We start from the raw sequence: 16,201 nt of genomic DNA, 5'->3' as shown, positions 1-16,201 counted from the left end.
ACAGAATTTATGAATCGTTTTCCATGGCAAACATTTTAACGAATATAGCTCCCTACAACAAACAGTCATCGTCTCAAAAAGTCAATAGTCCTTGGGGGTATTAAAATAAATCTTTCCTTATTATTTGTTCACTTAGTAAAATCTTAAGACAGAATCTCAATTTTATGATGACAGGGTACAAAATAAATAGATTTGACCTGAAATAAATGCCAGCTCACATATCACTATTCCGCCTGCCCTATCTATGTCGTTAAGAGCAAGGTGCTGACTTGGAGCCCAGCCTTCTCAAGAGCACCTGGGTCCTCTTAAAATTCTGCTACAGAAGCTCGTGGTCTTCAGTCTCATCTTAGTATTAATCAAGGCTGAATTACGGGTATTTGAGACTTCTGGTGCTGAGCTGCAGAGGGAGGAATCTTCTGTAAATGTACACCTCCCCCATCCCTCAAAATATTATGAAAGCGAATGCTTAACCACGCTTGCCTTACACTATTTTGCCCAAGTCCAGAGTCGCAGCCAGGGTAGGTCACAGGCATTAGATGACACCTGTGAGAGCCAGGGAGACCTTGCTGTGCCTTCCCCTGCAGGACGGAGCATGCATCTGATCCTGGCACAGGCCAGCTTTCTTTAGGCTCCCTGAGAACACGGTTCTGGCCCTTGGGAGTCACAGAAGTTCAGAATGCTGAGGTCACTCCCAAAGCACCCCAATACACAATCACAGCATTTTTTATTATGGAAAATCAGAAAGACACCTGGGCATCCAGCAAGCTTTTTTGTTTGTTTTTATCTTCCTAGTCGAAGAACTTAACTATGGGACTGCTTGGTTGAATGGCAAAGGCCTGATAACCCCCCAGAAATGAGCAGAAGTGTTGGAAGTGGAGGCTAAGGGAGAAGCTGCATATGACAGGAGGGCATCAGTGAAGCCCACTGCACTGGGAGGAGTGGGGCTGGGTCTACAGCTTAGGCCTCAAGGTGTGGCCTCTGGCCCAGCATCAGCATCAGCATCACCACCTGCGAGCTTGCTCGAGAGGCAGCATCTCAAGCCCAGCCCAGACCTACTGAGGCACAGTCTGCATTCTAACAGATGCCCACATGATCGGTATGCAAATCCAAGTTTGAAAAGCACTGACCTATAAATAATCAAGGAACTGCTTAAATGGGTTTGATCAGAAACAGGTGCAAAGTGATTCTTGTTTCCCTAAATTAAAATAATGGCTTGGAGGACTTGTTGTTTTGCATATGTTCCTACTGATGTTTGGGAGGGGGGGGGGTTCGGTTTTATTTTTGTTTTGTGTATGTTCAGATTCATTTTTAGGTCCCTGTCTGTGTCCAGCCCCGTAATTTGCAAAACTGATAAAAGAACACAGTCAGGGACCCTAACTGGTGATATGATAAGGCCAAGGTCAAATTCTGAGATAAACCAAGTACTTGCAGAATGAATGCATTAAAGCTTCAAGTGAGGTTGATGAAATGAAGACCTCATTTCTGACCTACATGGAACAAAACAAGACTATGATCTTTTGAAACATTTGACACAAACTTCCGTTAATGTCTACAGAGTACGCACTATTAATACCTCGTTAATACATCATAAAGCCTGCAGGTATTTCACGAAAACACCTTCAGTCTTCCATAAATAAGAATGTCCACAGTGAATTGAATTTTTTCAATGTTAATTTTTGTAACAAATTCCCAGGATGGCGTGTTAGCAATCTATTGCTATACAACAAATGAACACACATGTAGTAGCTTGAAACAATACACGCTGACGATCTCAGAGTCTGAGGGTTGGGGATGTTGAGTGACTCAGCCAGGTTCTCTGCTCCTGGTCTCTCCCAAGCCCCAAGGAAAGTGTCCACCAGCGCTGAGGTTGCACAGGAAAACTCCCAGGGGGCAGGATCTGCTTTCCCAAGCTCACTTAACGGGGCTGTTGACGAGGTTCCTCACTAGCTGTGGACCAGGAGCTACCCTCAGTTCCTTGCCATGTGGGCCTCTCCAACAGGGCATCTCGTAACATGGAAACCTGCTTCATCAAAGCCAGCAAGGGAGAGTGTCCGCTAGCAAACATGGTGATGGAAGTGATATCCCATTGCTCTGCTGTGTTCTGTTCACTATAATCGAGTTGGTAGGCCAACCCACGCTCAAAACAGCAGAAGATCACCCACGCCATGGATACTAGTAGGCGGGGATCACCGGGACCATCTGCGAGTCTGTCTGCCACGGAGCGTGCTATGAAAGAAGGCCTAGCATCTCATCCTTAACCACACTACTTACAACTGGCCCTCCCGGACTGAGCCGAGCGAGCCCACTGATTACTGCCCGTCCCAGGGAGGCTGAAGGCTTACCTTATGGAAGCCAGCCTTTTCCCACTACACCACTGGACATTTTCAGTGTGGGAGGGATTTGCAGAATGACTAAACCCCTTATTTAATCAAAAGGGGATACCGAGGCCTGACTAGGGATCTTAGTTATACTCAAGTTCAAGATCACACAGTTACTGAGCAGAGGCTTCTACTGTTCAGAATCTCCATGCTGGGGGCTGCCCTGGAGGGGAGAGAGCCATCAAGGAGACAGAATGTGCCTCGGGCCCGCCTGCAAGTTGTCCACCGCCATAAAGACATTTTTATCTCCAAAAGGTTTCCTTCGAATGGAACATCTTGGTAAATAAGAAGATTGTACACAAAGATAACGCTGGCAAGGCCCAGAGCTTTTCCCCAGAAGGCTGTGATGCTCCCAGTCCCTGCCAACAGCACCGGGCTGACTCAGGGGACAGGCGAGAGCCCAGAACACCCGCCTTCTATGGGATGCCAACTGGTGATCCTCTCCAGAAATTTCACATTCCAGGCCTCTGGCTGCGGTCTGGCCAGCAGGGGTGTTTTGTTTGGCCCACATAATGGTTCTAAAATTTTGAATTTGTTGCCAACATTTTAAATTCATTAGTTTCATACAGATACCTGGTTTTCTGGATTCTCCTGGAGAATCCAGCCAAACCAGGCCCAGTTGGAGGATGCTGATTGGCTGTGCCGAGCACCAGCTGCTCCTCGAAGGGGGCATGTGATCTCAAATTCACCGTGATCCGCGACTGGTCCCATGCACCATGGGACCCTGTGGACATGTGCGGTGACAAGCAATATCTATGGTAGTGCTTCCATTTTGCTTCCAGAAGAAGAAACTCAGCAAGGTCAAGGTTAAATATCCTGCTTGAGGTCTAACAAGTCCTGAAGGGCAGAACCAGGCCTATTATTCCCCAGAGCCCTGACCCTCAGGGCAGGTGGTCACAGGTGAGACTGTAGAGAAGACCTATCTAGCTAGGACTGTCCAAATGATGTCAGATATATATTATATATATAATATATATGGTCTATCTGTATTTATTGTAAATATTATTTATTATATTATCATACATATTGAATTATGGTAATTTATTAACCATAGTCTGAATCAAATTTTAAAATTTAGCTTTTAAAAATTTAAATCAGGAGCGTCTGGCTGGCTCAGTCAATTAAGCATCTGCCTTTGGTCATGATCCCATCAGGTCACGATGTGTATCAGTGCATCAGGTCATGATCCCAGTGTCCTGGGATGGAGCCCCACGCAAGCCTCCAGCCTCAAGCCCTGCTGAGCCTCACATCTCCCTGCTCAGCGGGGAGTCTGCTTCTCCCTCCCCCTGCTTTTGTACTCTCACTCGCTTGTGCTCTCTCTCTTTTCTCCCTCTCAATAAATAAAATCTTCAAAAAATTTATTTAAATAAAAATAAAAATTTAAACCAATTTTAAAATATTTTTATAGAAAAAAAATTGGCCTTAGAAATCTGATTCAGGGGGCGCCTGGGTGGCTCAGTGGGTTAGGCCTCTGCCTTTGGCTCAAGGTCATGGTCTCAGGGTTCTGGGATCGAGCCCCGCATCAGCACTCTGCTCAGTGGGGAGTCTGCTTCCCCCTCTCTCTCTGCCTGCCTCTCTGCCTTCTTGTGATTTCTCTCTCTGTCAAATAAATAAATAAAATCTTAAAAAAAAAAAAAAAAAAAAAGGAAAGGAAAGGAAAAAGAATCTGATTCAGCCCTTGTATAGAAAGTATCAGGATCTGGCCACTTGCAGATTTCTGCTAACTGAGAGAGACTGTCATAGAAACCATCTTTCAACACTGAGGAATAAAAAGACAGTGGATTTGGGTGGTATTAAACCACAGACAGTAAAGGCCCGTGAGTCTTCTTTTAGCATTTCCTGGGTACAAAGCAACTATACACAGAGAAGAATCTTAAAAACCTTTAAAAACTCACACGCCTTGCTACTAATCCTTCCTGCGAGACTGTTTATGTGCTGATATCCTGCCCGAAAGACAGAGGTTCGGATGACAACTGTTCTTTGCAGTTCACATCGGGAACTACCTGTTTTCGGAAATCTGTCTCTGTCGATACATTGCCTCTCTCTTATTTTTCTTACACCTTTCAGGCATATCCGTCCCCCTCAATGAAAGCTGACTTCTTACCATAGACCAAGAATTGGAAATTTCATTGATCCTTTTGCTATTACCAGTAAATCGATGGCTAATTGTAATCAATGCGCCCCCCACAAGCAAATGAGTCACTGTTTTCATCACGCAACCAGAAAAAGGCCTACGCGAGTCCGTCATGCCATTAATTTCCACCCAATACTGGGACAGCTTGTGCTCTCCTGGTGCGCCAAACCGGTTCCTGCACAGGCTACCTCAAATGGCTCAAGGTGCGAAACAATGATAAATGGCTCTCAGTTTAATTCTCATAAAGCAAAGTCTCATTTCCTAAATCTCGTCTGCGCTTCGGAAGATACTGGTTAAGAAGTCAGATGAGCGAGCAGTCTGCCAAACCAGGCCCCATCACTACAACCGCACGTCGCTACACTGTTTAAAGTTCAGTGTTTGGGCTCCTGTTGACGTCTCTGACTCAAAATCAGGCAGGAATTGGGACTGGTGGGTCCACATGCCTCCATGTGACTAGAAGGGCACAGAAACGACTGAAACTCCAGCAGCGGTCCCCTCTTCCCTCATTCAGCGAGCTTGTTCTGAGCACCCGCCATGTGACAGGGGCCGCCCTCGTCACTGGACACTTGACAGTGAGCAAAGCCACAGGTCCCATTCCTTAAGATCTCACACAACAGTGGGGAGATGGATGATGACCAGCTCAACCCCTAAGCTGGCCGCACACTATGCTCGTTACCACCGCGGTAGCAATCACAGCGATCACGGACAGGGTGACAGGTGGCTGGGAGCTGGCAATGGACAGAGCCGTGAGGCGACATGAGAGCCAGGCACAGAGTGGCTGTGGGGACGCTCCCCAGGCAGAGCGCACAGCAAGGACAGGACCCTGCCTCCAGAGGCAAGCGGGAATGGAGGGCAGAGGAGAGATCAGGCTGGCACATGTGGGCTTGAGGAAGACCTAAAGTCTCCATCTCCCAAAGCCCTCATGGGGTCCCAGGGCAGCCTCAACTCTGAAGCTTGCAGGCCAGGCTCCAATCCCATGTCCCCCCCTTTACGAACCATGTGACATGACCAGGTTAAGAATTCTTAACCTCTCGGGGTGTCAGTGTCCTCATCCGTAAAGTAAGAGGAACACGGCTACCCCCAAGAAGGGCTGCTGTGACCAATGACTGAGCGCAGACACATAAAGCATTTACACGCCATAAGCACACTTGTAAGCAGTCAAGCCTGATCTTCTAGGATCGGAACTCTCACTTACGGTAACTCCTACCCCTGTCTGAGCAGAGACGAAGCCACCAAAACCTTTCCCATTTATTTAATCCGCACCGCTCACAGGGCATGCAGAAAATACTAGACGATACAGACACAGGCACACGAACACACACAATTACAGGCTTCCGTTCTGACATCCTTCCGTTCACATACTGGGGCGACTGCTTTGGATAGAGAACGGCGAAGACGGGGAGCCTTTCAGCTCCTGGGAGGCTTCCTGGCTCAAGGGCAAATGCCAACGAAATGGGATTTTTGCGGTTTCTCCCAGGAGCCATCTGCCCAGTGAATCACGATCTCAGTGTCTTCAGCACTTCCCCTCATCTCCTCCAGGGACTAATCTTATTTTAGGGGTTAAAAACAACAACAACAGTAGCAAAGCAATCCTCACCACTCTGGGACCCTTTCTGGTCCAACCATCCAAAAGTCCTGACCCTAAAGCTGCCAGATCTTATGCCCCATTTAATAGTGCCATTCACGAGCAGCTGCCCAGGGCTGGAGTGGTGGGGGTGGGGTGGGGAGGGCGGTCATGACAGCTAAGGGGTGCCAGGCTTCTTTCTGGGGTAATGAAAATGTCCTAAAAGCGACTGTGGTGATGGTTGCCCAATTCTGTGAACAGATAAAGTGCCACTGAATTGTACCCTGTAAAAGGGTGAACTGTATGGTGTGTGAAGCTGTTTTAAAAAAAAAAAAAAAAAAAAAATAGTGCCCTTCGGGGCCCCCTCCTCCCCCTAAATAATTAACTTCGACAGCAAGAGCCTCAGAGTCTCCATACTGCTTTCCCTAAGTAGCAAACTGAATTCATCCAACCTCTCTTTTCTTTGCCTAAATGCATCCAAAGGTGGTTTGTGAGACGCACAAAAGCTTCTGAGTCATAGCTTGGCGGCCACGCTTGCCATTCGGGGATAAAGGACCTGCCAAAATCGTTATCTGCAACCCTTCAGAGAAGGAGCAAAGTAGACAGGCCAGGGCTCCTTGGCCAGGTGGCTTTCAGCATCACCAGCTTTGCCCGATGCTATTCTAGACAACAGCAGCGGTGGGGGGGTGCGGCGCGCGGAGGGGAGAAACACACACATTTCCTGAAACTCTCTCTTGCTTTTCCAAAGCAGAACTCCATTTGGGGTTTGTCTTTTTGGGGTGGATGCTCGCTATGACTTGTTTCCCACCATTAGCCATGCTCCCCTGCCAAGACAGCAGATGGCTGCTGGCCCAGATGGTGCTTCGGGGAGAAGTGGAAGAAGGTGCTGTCTCTGGGCAGAGGTGCCCTGCAGGTACTAGGCTGGGCTAACAGAGACCCTGCATGCAAGGAGAAGGCCCCCCTCCCCCCTCCCCCCTCCCCAGGGCAGATGCGGCCCGGAGAGGGTACCCATCTGGTAACAAGAACCTCTTTTCACAGACACCTCTGGGCAGTGCGTGAACCCCGGGGTAGTTTGCAAGGGATCCTACGGATGGATTCAATACCTTGGTTTCTGTTTTGTTTTGTCCCGAGGCTTCATGGTGTATGCAATGGGTTAGGCAGATACCGAAATGGGATCACATTTACTCATTTCTTTCTATAACAAATGGCCACTGAGTGACAACCCCTGCCAGACGCTGTCCTAGGGGTGGGCTTCCTGCCCTCCAGGCATTCATAGTCTGGAGTCACGAAAAGGCATAAAAGTCACAGGAATAAATACACAACTACAAACTATAGTAAGGGTCGTAAAGGAAGAATGAGCGAAGGGAGTTAAGTAACAAGGGCCCTAATTGTGAATGGGAAGATGAGCAGGGGTTTCTTCTAAAATGCTCCCTGAGGAATGAGAGACTAGAGAGAGAGAGAGAAAGAGAGAGAAAGAGAAAGGCCACGGCAAAGGAATGACGGGCCCAACTTCTGTCTCAAAGAGATGGCTCTGGATGCTGTCCTGGGAACAGATCCAGAAGGCTGCTGGGACTGTCCAGGTCAGAGATGCAGGTGGCTGGGGGGTCACAGTGGCGGGGGCTGGGAAGGGGACCGATGGCCAAAACCCAGGTGAGCTCTGGAGGTTGAGAGGAGGTGGCTGTGGGAAGAAAGGGGGGAGGAGAGGTCTGGGTGGACTCCTGGGCTTCTGGCTGAACAGGAGTTGGGGGGAGACAGGACGAGGAGCAGACTGGGAAGAAGAAGAAGAGTTCTGTCCTATTCCAGTATGTTCCGGTGGCAAGGTCAAAGGGCCAGGAGCCAGAAGAGCTGCGCTCCCTTCTTGGCCCTCCCGCCCAAGTGTGACCAACTGTCTAGACGCCCTCATGTCAATGAAGCCACCATCTTCACCATGGCTGCATCTCTTTTTTTTTTCTTTGGTAATTTTTTTTATTATGTTATGTTCGTCGCCTTGCAGTACATCATTAGTTTCTGAGGTGGTGTCCCATGACTCACTGTTTGCATGTAACACCCAGCGCTCCGCGCAATCCGTGCCCTCCTTACTACCCACCACCGGGCTCGCCCATCGCCCTGCCTCTCTCCCCTCTAAAACCCTCAGTGTGTTTCTTGGACTCCACAGCCTCTTATGGTTCGTCTCCCCCTCCGGTTTCTCCTGCTTCATTTTTCCCTTCTTTCTCCTACTGTCCTCTGTGCTATTCTTTATGCTCCACAAGTAAGTGAAACCATAGGATAACTGACTCTCTCTGCTTGACTTATTTCACTCAGCATCATCTCCTCCAGTCCCGTCCATGCTGATGCAAAAGTTGAGCATCCATCCCTCCTGATGGCTGAGTAATAGTCCATTGTATTTACCCCAAATGTCCACGATAGCCAATGTCCACGATAGCCAAACTGTGCAAGAAGCCGAGATGCCCTTCAACAGACGAATGGATGAAGATACGGTCCATGTATACAAAGGAGTATTACTCAGCCAGCAGAAAGGATGAAAACCCACCATTTGCATCGACACGGATGGAGATGAGGCCAAGTGAAATAAGTCAAACCACGGATGCACCTTAGACAACTCGAGCCAACACTCTGCCTTCATTTTACAAATGAGGAAGGACCTCCGGCATTAACGTGACTAGGTTTTTTTTTTTTCCTTTTTCTTTTAAACAAGTACCTGGGGACTTTGGGCGTTCTTTCCCTCAACAAATATTTCCTGACTGTCTGGCTACCTATCAGACCTGGTCCTGAGAGAGGCTGACAGTGGTTCTCGGGCTCCCGGAGGCTCTGGTTGCCAGGGCCCCATGCTATCACCTATAACTAATTGGGAGGGCTTGGCAAAGTGAAAAATCCTATGCTTCACAAATAAAAGAGCTGCCAGTTAGTCCTCTCTGTGAAAGCGACATTCTCTTAACAAACCTTCAGATCCACCAATGCTCTCCATGCCCTCTGCAAAGGCATGGACTGTCACCCGAGGTCCCTCAAGGGATCTGTTCTGCACATCCATCAGAAGTTGTCTCCGAACCTGTTCATGCTAGCGCTTATTTTTAAATCAATCAATTAAACATGTAAACCAGGGAAATATGAATTGTAAAAAGGGCTGCTTCCGATAAAAACTAAGACAGACGCTTCGGGAACACTCAATAAAAGGCAAGCTCGTGAAAATAAAGTACTATTGAATTAGGTGTTGTGGAGACAAGCGTAAAAGATTAGAGGGAAAAGCAAGTATAAACCTAAAATTCTTTACCCGGGAGTGCTTTCCAAGTGATTTTTAACTGACTACTCCATTGGAAAAAACCCAAACTGGAAAGGATTCATTATGGGTGTTGTTTATGCAAGAAAGGCTCCATGGCAGGCCCATCTGTAAACCCAATACTCCAAGACAAGTCCTTGGCCCGACCTCAAAAGAATGGTAAATGAATGTACATTTATCGTTTACATTAAAAGGAAATGTTAAAAGAATGTGTAATTTTTTTTTAATTCCCTTCTTTGGCTAATTTTTTTCTAGTCATTGACCAACTACAGGTTTCTACTGTAGTATAAAAAAAAGAGTGTTTTTTCTAATAATTAGACCCTTACCCCATACCATACATAAAAATTAATTCAATATGGACCTAGACCTAAATGTTACGAGCTTAAACTAGAACACTCTTCGAAGAAATGCAGAAGTCAATCTTCACAATTTGTGAAGGTTAGGCAAAGGTTTCTTAGGACATTAAAAGTGCAAGTGATAAAAGAAAAATGTGGTAATCTGGACTTCATCAAAATTAAAAATCCTGGTGCTGCACAGGATATTATCAAGCAAAGGAAAGGAGAATCCACAGAACAGGAGAAAATATTTGCAAACCATGGATTTGATAAGGGATCTGTGTCCAGTATATATAAAGAACTCTTAACAACTCAATAAAAACATGACCCAATTAGAAATGGGGCAAACGATCTGAAAAAGATATTTCTTCAAAGACATACAAAGGGCCAGTGGGCACATGAAAAGATGTTCAACTTCATTAGCCTTTAAGAAAATGCAAATGAATACCACAATGAGATACCAATTCACACACATATGGTTGGCTATAATCAAAAAGACAGATGATAAGTGGTAAGTGTTGGCGGGGACAGAGAGAAACGTGGACCCACGTACCCGAGTGGTGGTAAAATGATATGCAGCTGCTTTGGAAAACAGTTTGGAAGTTCCTCAAAATGTCAAACATAGTTACTTATATGACCCAGCAACTCCAATGTCAGGTGTCTACCCCAGAGAAATGATACATATGTCCATGCAAAGATCTGCATATGGAGGTCCATAACAGCTTTATTCTTAATAGCCAGTGTCCAAGTTGGGGAACGTCTGCCAAAGTCCAAAAGTGCATCAATGGGTGAATGGATGAACAAGATGTGGTTTCCTGTACCATGGAATACCGCTCAGTAAAAAGAACAGAGTGCGATTATCCACTACGACAGGAGAGACTCTTGAAAAGATGATGTTCCCAGAAAGAAGCCAGGCACAAAAGACCACAGATTATGGGATTCCGTTTATACGAAATGTCCAGAAAAGGCAAAGCCATGGAGGTAAACTAGAAGTTGCCTGTGTAGGGAGTGGAGACAGAACAGACTGCAAATGGGCACGAGGTTTCTTTTTGGGGGGGAGACAAAGGTTCTAAAATCCCAACACTGTACGACTCTGCAAATTGATTAAAAATCACTGAACTGTGAACTTAAAATGAGTGAATGTTATGGTACCTCCATAAAGTTATAAAATAGAGAAAGGCCAAAATAAATAAATAAATAAAGGGCGCTCAAAAATAAAAGTTGTCTTTTGGAAATGTTAGGACAGGAACGTTTTACATGCTAATTTTGACCGATGATGATGGTGATATTGAGGTGGGGTAAGTAATCAAAATTCTTGTTTTGGTCACAGAAGCCCTTCTCATGTAAGAGATGATTGGTATGGCCTAACTATACCGCATAATTAAAAGCATTTATTTCATTTTCATTTTCTTCACTGATCTGTTGCAATTTTTCAAACTATAGTATTTTCAACCCCGTTCAGACCTGGATACACATTTCCAGGTCTACTATGTCTAGAAGAGTTCTTAGGTGAAACCTGGAAGAGATAGGGCAAGTTTCTTTTTTTTGTTTGTTTTTGGAGACTCCAATTATTTTCTGCCACGTGAGAGGGTTTCCAGAGGGGACTGAGAAATATTCAGGTTTGGCGAAATCTCTGAAACAGCTTCAGAGATTTAAAACGTCCAGGGAAATCATCTTTTTAAGAAAACCACCAAAGAGCCCTATTCCTCAAGGGGGAAAATATTCTGGTAGTAAAATGAAAACTGGAAAAAAGAACAGTTTAGGACCCAAAAACAAATTTTAAAAAGGTTAATTTTGGGGGGGACGCCTGGGTGGCTCAGTGGGTTAAGCTGCTGCCTTCAGCTCAGGTCATGATCTCAGGGTCCTGGGATCGAGCCCTGCATCGGGCTCTCTGCTCAGCGGGGGGCCTGCTTCCCTTCCCCTCTCTCTGCCTGCCTCTTCTGCTTGCTTGTGATCTCTCTCTGTCAAATAAATAAATAAAATCTTTAAAAAAAAAAAAAGAAATTATCTTATAAAAAGGTTAATTTTTGATGCCTATTTTACCTTGATATTTCTCCTTTTTTAGAATTTCTTCGAAACAGATGTTGCCAACTTTTTAGAAAAACAATTATTTGCTGGGAGAAAGTAGTCTTGATTAGGGTATGTGTCAAGGAAATATAATTATCAATTTGCCTAATTAAAATGAGTATCTGAACATGCCTGAGGAATGTGAACCCTCTCAAATGAGACAAGTACAACTCACTCTGTGTAAGTATGCGCAGACGGATCCTCACGGACGGTGCTAACAGAGGATGCTAACAGAGGATGACTAAGGATACTGAAGAAGTACAACGCAGTCCTGCCACTGCCATCCGTCCCCGGGGGGACACAGTCTTAGGGTGTTCATACCACCCACTGGATGTCTGTGTGCCCCCCGAATTATTACGCTGAAACCTAGACCCCAAGGTGATATGTGGTGTTGGTGAAGCCAGGAGGGCTTCATGGTGAGAAGAAGTAATGCCTCCTGGAAGAGACCCCCGAGTGCTCCCTGCCCGCTCCCCCCGTGGGAGGGCAGAGCAAGAAGCCGGTCTTCTGTGAACCAGGCAGCTCTGCACCCCACACGCCTTCCACGGGCGCCTTGATCTTGGACGTCCAGCCTCCAGAACTGTGAGAAGGGTCTGCGGTCTATGACCCACCCGGGGCGTGGGTCGGTTACGGCAGCCGCAACAGACTCAGCACTCTTCCCTTCACCTGCCAGGCTTCCCTTGAGGAACAAACTTTCAATACTTCAGGAGGGGGCTTCGAGGAGCCAGTGTATGAGGGTTATCACGGCTGTCATTTTGGGCACTGCTACTCCAGTTAACCAAGCCCGACCGGCAGTGTGTATTTCAGCGAGAGACCGGCAAAGGCCAGTGGCTTCCCTTTCTCTCCCCGCCCGGCCTCTAGAGCCACCCTCCCAGCTCCAGCGGGTTCACCTTCCCACAGGGCCGGGCCTGGCAGTGGACCCTCTACGAGCAGCTCTCAAAGCTGCCAGTGATGCCCACGGGAGACGCGCCCACGGGAGACGCACCCTTGACGACAACCAGGTGAGGGCAATGGAGGCACCTTGGCAGTGGACTAGGGCTTCAGCACCCAGAGACATGAACCCACCTGACTGGGTGTTCTAAGCTCGACCCGCCAAGGCAGGGCCTCTAAAATTTTGCCCTGCACTAAATGGCCCACACCACGCATTCCTGCTGGGGACAATCCGCCCAGAAAGGAGACCTGGTGTGGGCCCCACTGCTAAGGGAAGTCCTTTCATCTTCCCAGTCTCTCTCCCCACCTCCCTGTTCTTGTCCAGGAGAGTGACTCTCCTACTCTCTGGACCCCCTGGCAGACCTGTCGCAACTCCAGGGGGTTCAGAAGTTTTGACACCCCCCGTATCCCTCCCTATAAACTCCATCAGAAGCCCTCCCCACAATCCCCCGCACCTCCGGTTACCCCAAGTGAACAACGCGGGGCATGGTAATGTTGCTTCAAGGCAAGTCCTTGGGCTCTAGCTGGCAACCAGATTGCACCCCAAATTCCTCCGATGTAGAAAGGCTTTTGCGGTCACTGCCGCCGCTAGACGATTCCTTCCAAAATAGAAATCGGATCTGGGTCCTGGTTTCCTCACGCATGCACCTTAAAACTCTTCCATACTCTTTAGAGACAAAACTCCTCAATTACTCCCCCCACCGGCCCCCCATCCTTCCCCTTCCCAACCCACCCAGCTGCAGACTTTGACACATGTTCCACCCACCCACTGTCCACAGCGCTCTTTCCTCCCTTCAGGGCCTCATGACCTCCTCACGCTCATCCTGCTCATCCTTCACCACCAGATAACACACCCCTTCCTCGGGGAAGCTACTCTGCATATCCAGCAACAGAAGGTTTACAGGAGAGTATCGCCCAGGAGAACTGGAGCTACTTACATCAATACAGATAAATCTCAAAAACCTCATGCTGGGGGAAAAAGAAAAAAAGTCCTATTAAAATTTTTAAAGAAAATGGGCACTACTGCAGACTGTATTTTCCAAAATCTGCCACAGCTATATTTCTGGGCTCCCACAGGCTCTCCCAGAGCCCTGCCACTCCCCACCAAGAGCTGCAGAGAGAGAAAAGAAGGAGGTCTTAGGACAGAGACCTTGAGGAGGAACCTGCTTCTTACATTAGGCTAGCCACGGAAAAGGACAACGCGGCCAGGGACCGAACTTTAACTAGGGTTGGAAGGTCGAGACAGGGCAGGGCCCTATCAGCCCAGCGATCAGCTATAGGAGCTGAGGAAAAAGAAAGGCCTTGGAGATGGGGCGCCTGGGTGGCTCAGTGGGTTAAAGCCTCTGCCTTCGGCTCAGGTCGTGATCCCAGCGTCCTGGGATCGAGCCCCGCATCGGGCTCTCTGCTCCGCGGGGAGCCTGCTTCCTCCTCTCTCTCTGCCTGCCTCTCTGCCTACTTGTGATCTCTGTCAAATAAATAAATAAAATCTTAAAAAAAAAAAAAAAAAAAGGCCTTGGAGAAAACCAGCGTGGCAGGAAAACAGGGCAAAGGGCAGGATGGATGGCAGGTGTGAAGCAAGCAAGGTGAGCAGGAGCCAGATCGTGCAGGGCCTCTGGGGGATGTCCCCGGGGGGCACTGCTGAGTGCCTGGGAGGGAATCTTTACTCCAGGCAGCAGCAAAAAGCCAGGGAGGATCCAGAAACCTCTTGACTTAGGGCTGGGCGGCTAACCTTCATTTAGCCCATGCCGGGCACTGGGTTAGAAAAATCCTTTTTTTTTTTTTTTTTTTTTTTTTTAAGATTTTATTTATTATTGGAAGAACAGAGATCACAAGCAGGCAGAGAGGTAGGCAGAGAGAGAGAGAGAAGTGGGGAAGCAGGGTCCCGGCTGAGCAGAGAGCCGGATGTGGGGCTCGATCCCAGGACCCTGAGATCATGACCTGAGCCGAAGGCAGAGGCTTAACCCACTGAGCCACCCAGGCGCCCCTAGAAAAAATCCTTTTAAGCTGTTCACGCTTCCCCCGGAGGAAAACAAAAAAACCAACCAACCCCACAACACTTTTACCACGGGGCGGACGAGAGCCAAACCCCAAGCACTGAACTCTGACCCGGGCCAGGCTGCCCTCCCGCCCCGCTGTCCCGATGGGCACAGGGCGCATTCCGGGGGGGATGACCCCACTTGCTGGAAGTAAGCGGGCCCGGGGAGTAGAAAACACATCCCGGGGAGCCACGGCCATAAAAACAGCCGCACGTCACACGCGGCGAGCGCCGAGGAGCGCCGCACACAAGATCAGGGTCTGTGTCTCCCCCGCGGGCCGGTGGGGAAACTGAGGCCGAGCCCTGCCAAGTCACGTGCCCAAGGCAGGGCTAGGAAAGCACGTCTAACTACGCAGCCCAGGCTCCTCTGAAGCACCTTTGCGGCCTGACTCCTCTCTCAGACAAGGCAGGTCCCGGCCACCGAGGCCCCCACCGCCAACTCTCAACAGCGTCCCCTCGAAGCCCGAAGCGCGGGCGGTGAGGCCGCTATTGCGGTCCCCGCGGTCCCCATCCCCACCCCCATCCCACCCCCCCGGTGCAGCCCCCGAAGCGGTCCGGCTGGAGGCGCGCGCGCCCCCAGACCGACGGTTCCCCCTGCGGAAGGTTCCGCAGCCTTCAAGTCATCCCCTCCCCGAGCGACAGGCCGGCAGTACCTGAGAGAAACGCGTCTAGGGTCCTGCCCCTGGCTCGGCGGAAAACACCCCCCGCCTCCGCTGCCGACATGGCGAGCGAGTTTCTGCCTCCCGTGGGACGGAGCGGCTGGACGCCACACGGCCCAACCGCCGGGCCCGTCCTGCCCCCCTCGGGGCGGCGCCCTCTGCTCAGGGCGGGGCGGCAGGGCCAGCGCGCGGGGCTCGCCCGCTCGGGGCGCCGCTGGTGCTGCCTGAGCGGGGCGGAAGCGTGAGCGGCCCCTCTGGGATCGATTGGGGCGCCTGGCCAGTGGAGGCGCCTAGACTGGGACCCACGTGCATCCGCAGGAGGGGTGCTTTGGGGCTCAGGCTGGGGGTCCCTTTCTTTCCCCCCGGGTGGCCTTGTCAGATCCCATAAGTAAAAATACAGGACACTCCGTTAGGTTGGAATTTCTGATGAACGATTCTGATGAGTTGATTGTTCAGTATAAGTATAGCCCATGCAATATTTGGGAGATACTTACACTCAAATTTTTGCCTTGTTACCTGAAATTCCAATGTCACAGGGCCCCTGTATGTCATCCGACAACCCTCGCTTGAGGTCAGAAGAACTGGGCCCTGCCTCGGGACAGTTCTCCAAGCCCCCAACCATGATCTAGGACAACTGATGACGTGGCATTTCATCATCATCCTGTTAGTGTCGTCATCGTTCACGAGTGATCTTAGCTCACCTGATCTGCACACCAGTGCCAGGAGATGGTGCTGTCATTGGCCGCATTTTTCAGAAGGGGAGATTGATGATGCTCAGAGACGGGGAGCCGTTTGCACAAGGCGACCAAACTGGGATCCGTCCAGGAA

General features: G+C 49.1%; 1 protein-coding gene across 4 annotated transcripts in view; it reads right to left on the bottom strand.

The window, feature by feature from the left end:
• Window positions 1–15,568, bottom strand: part of CPPED1 (calcineurin like phosphoesterase domain containing 1) — a 99,971-nt gene extending 84,403 nt beyond the window's left edge. Inside the window, exon 1 of one of the 4 annotated variants that reach the window (XM_059154691.1) lies at window positions 15,368–15,568. In XM_059154691.1, coding sequence (XP_059010674.1) covers window positions 15,368–15,437 — 70 coding nt within the window. In that variant the 5' untranslated portion in view covers window positions 15,438–15,568. The remainder of the gene's footprint in view (window positions 1–15,367) is intronic. The other 3 variants (XM_059154690.1, XM_059154688.1, XM_059154689.1) reach the window with 3 other exon arrangements.
• Between the last annotated feature and the right edge of the window lie 633 nt (window positions 15,569–16,201).

The sequence above is a fragment of the Mustela lutreola genome, chromosome 17 (assembly GCF_030435805.1).
Source record: "Mustela lutreola isolate mMusLut2 chromosome 17, mMusLut2.pri, whole genome shotgun sequence".
Taxonomy (NCBI): Eukaryota; Metazoa; Chordata; class Mammalia; order Carnivora; family Mustelidae; genus Mustela; species Mustela lutreola.
This window is presented reverse-complemented; position numbering and strand designations above follow the sequence as displayed.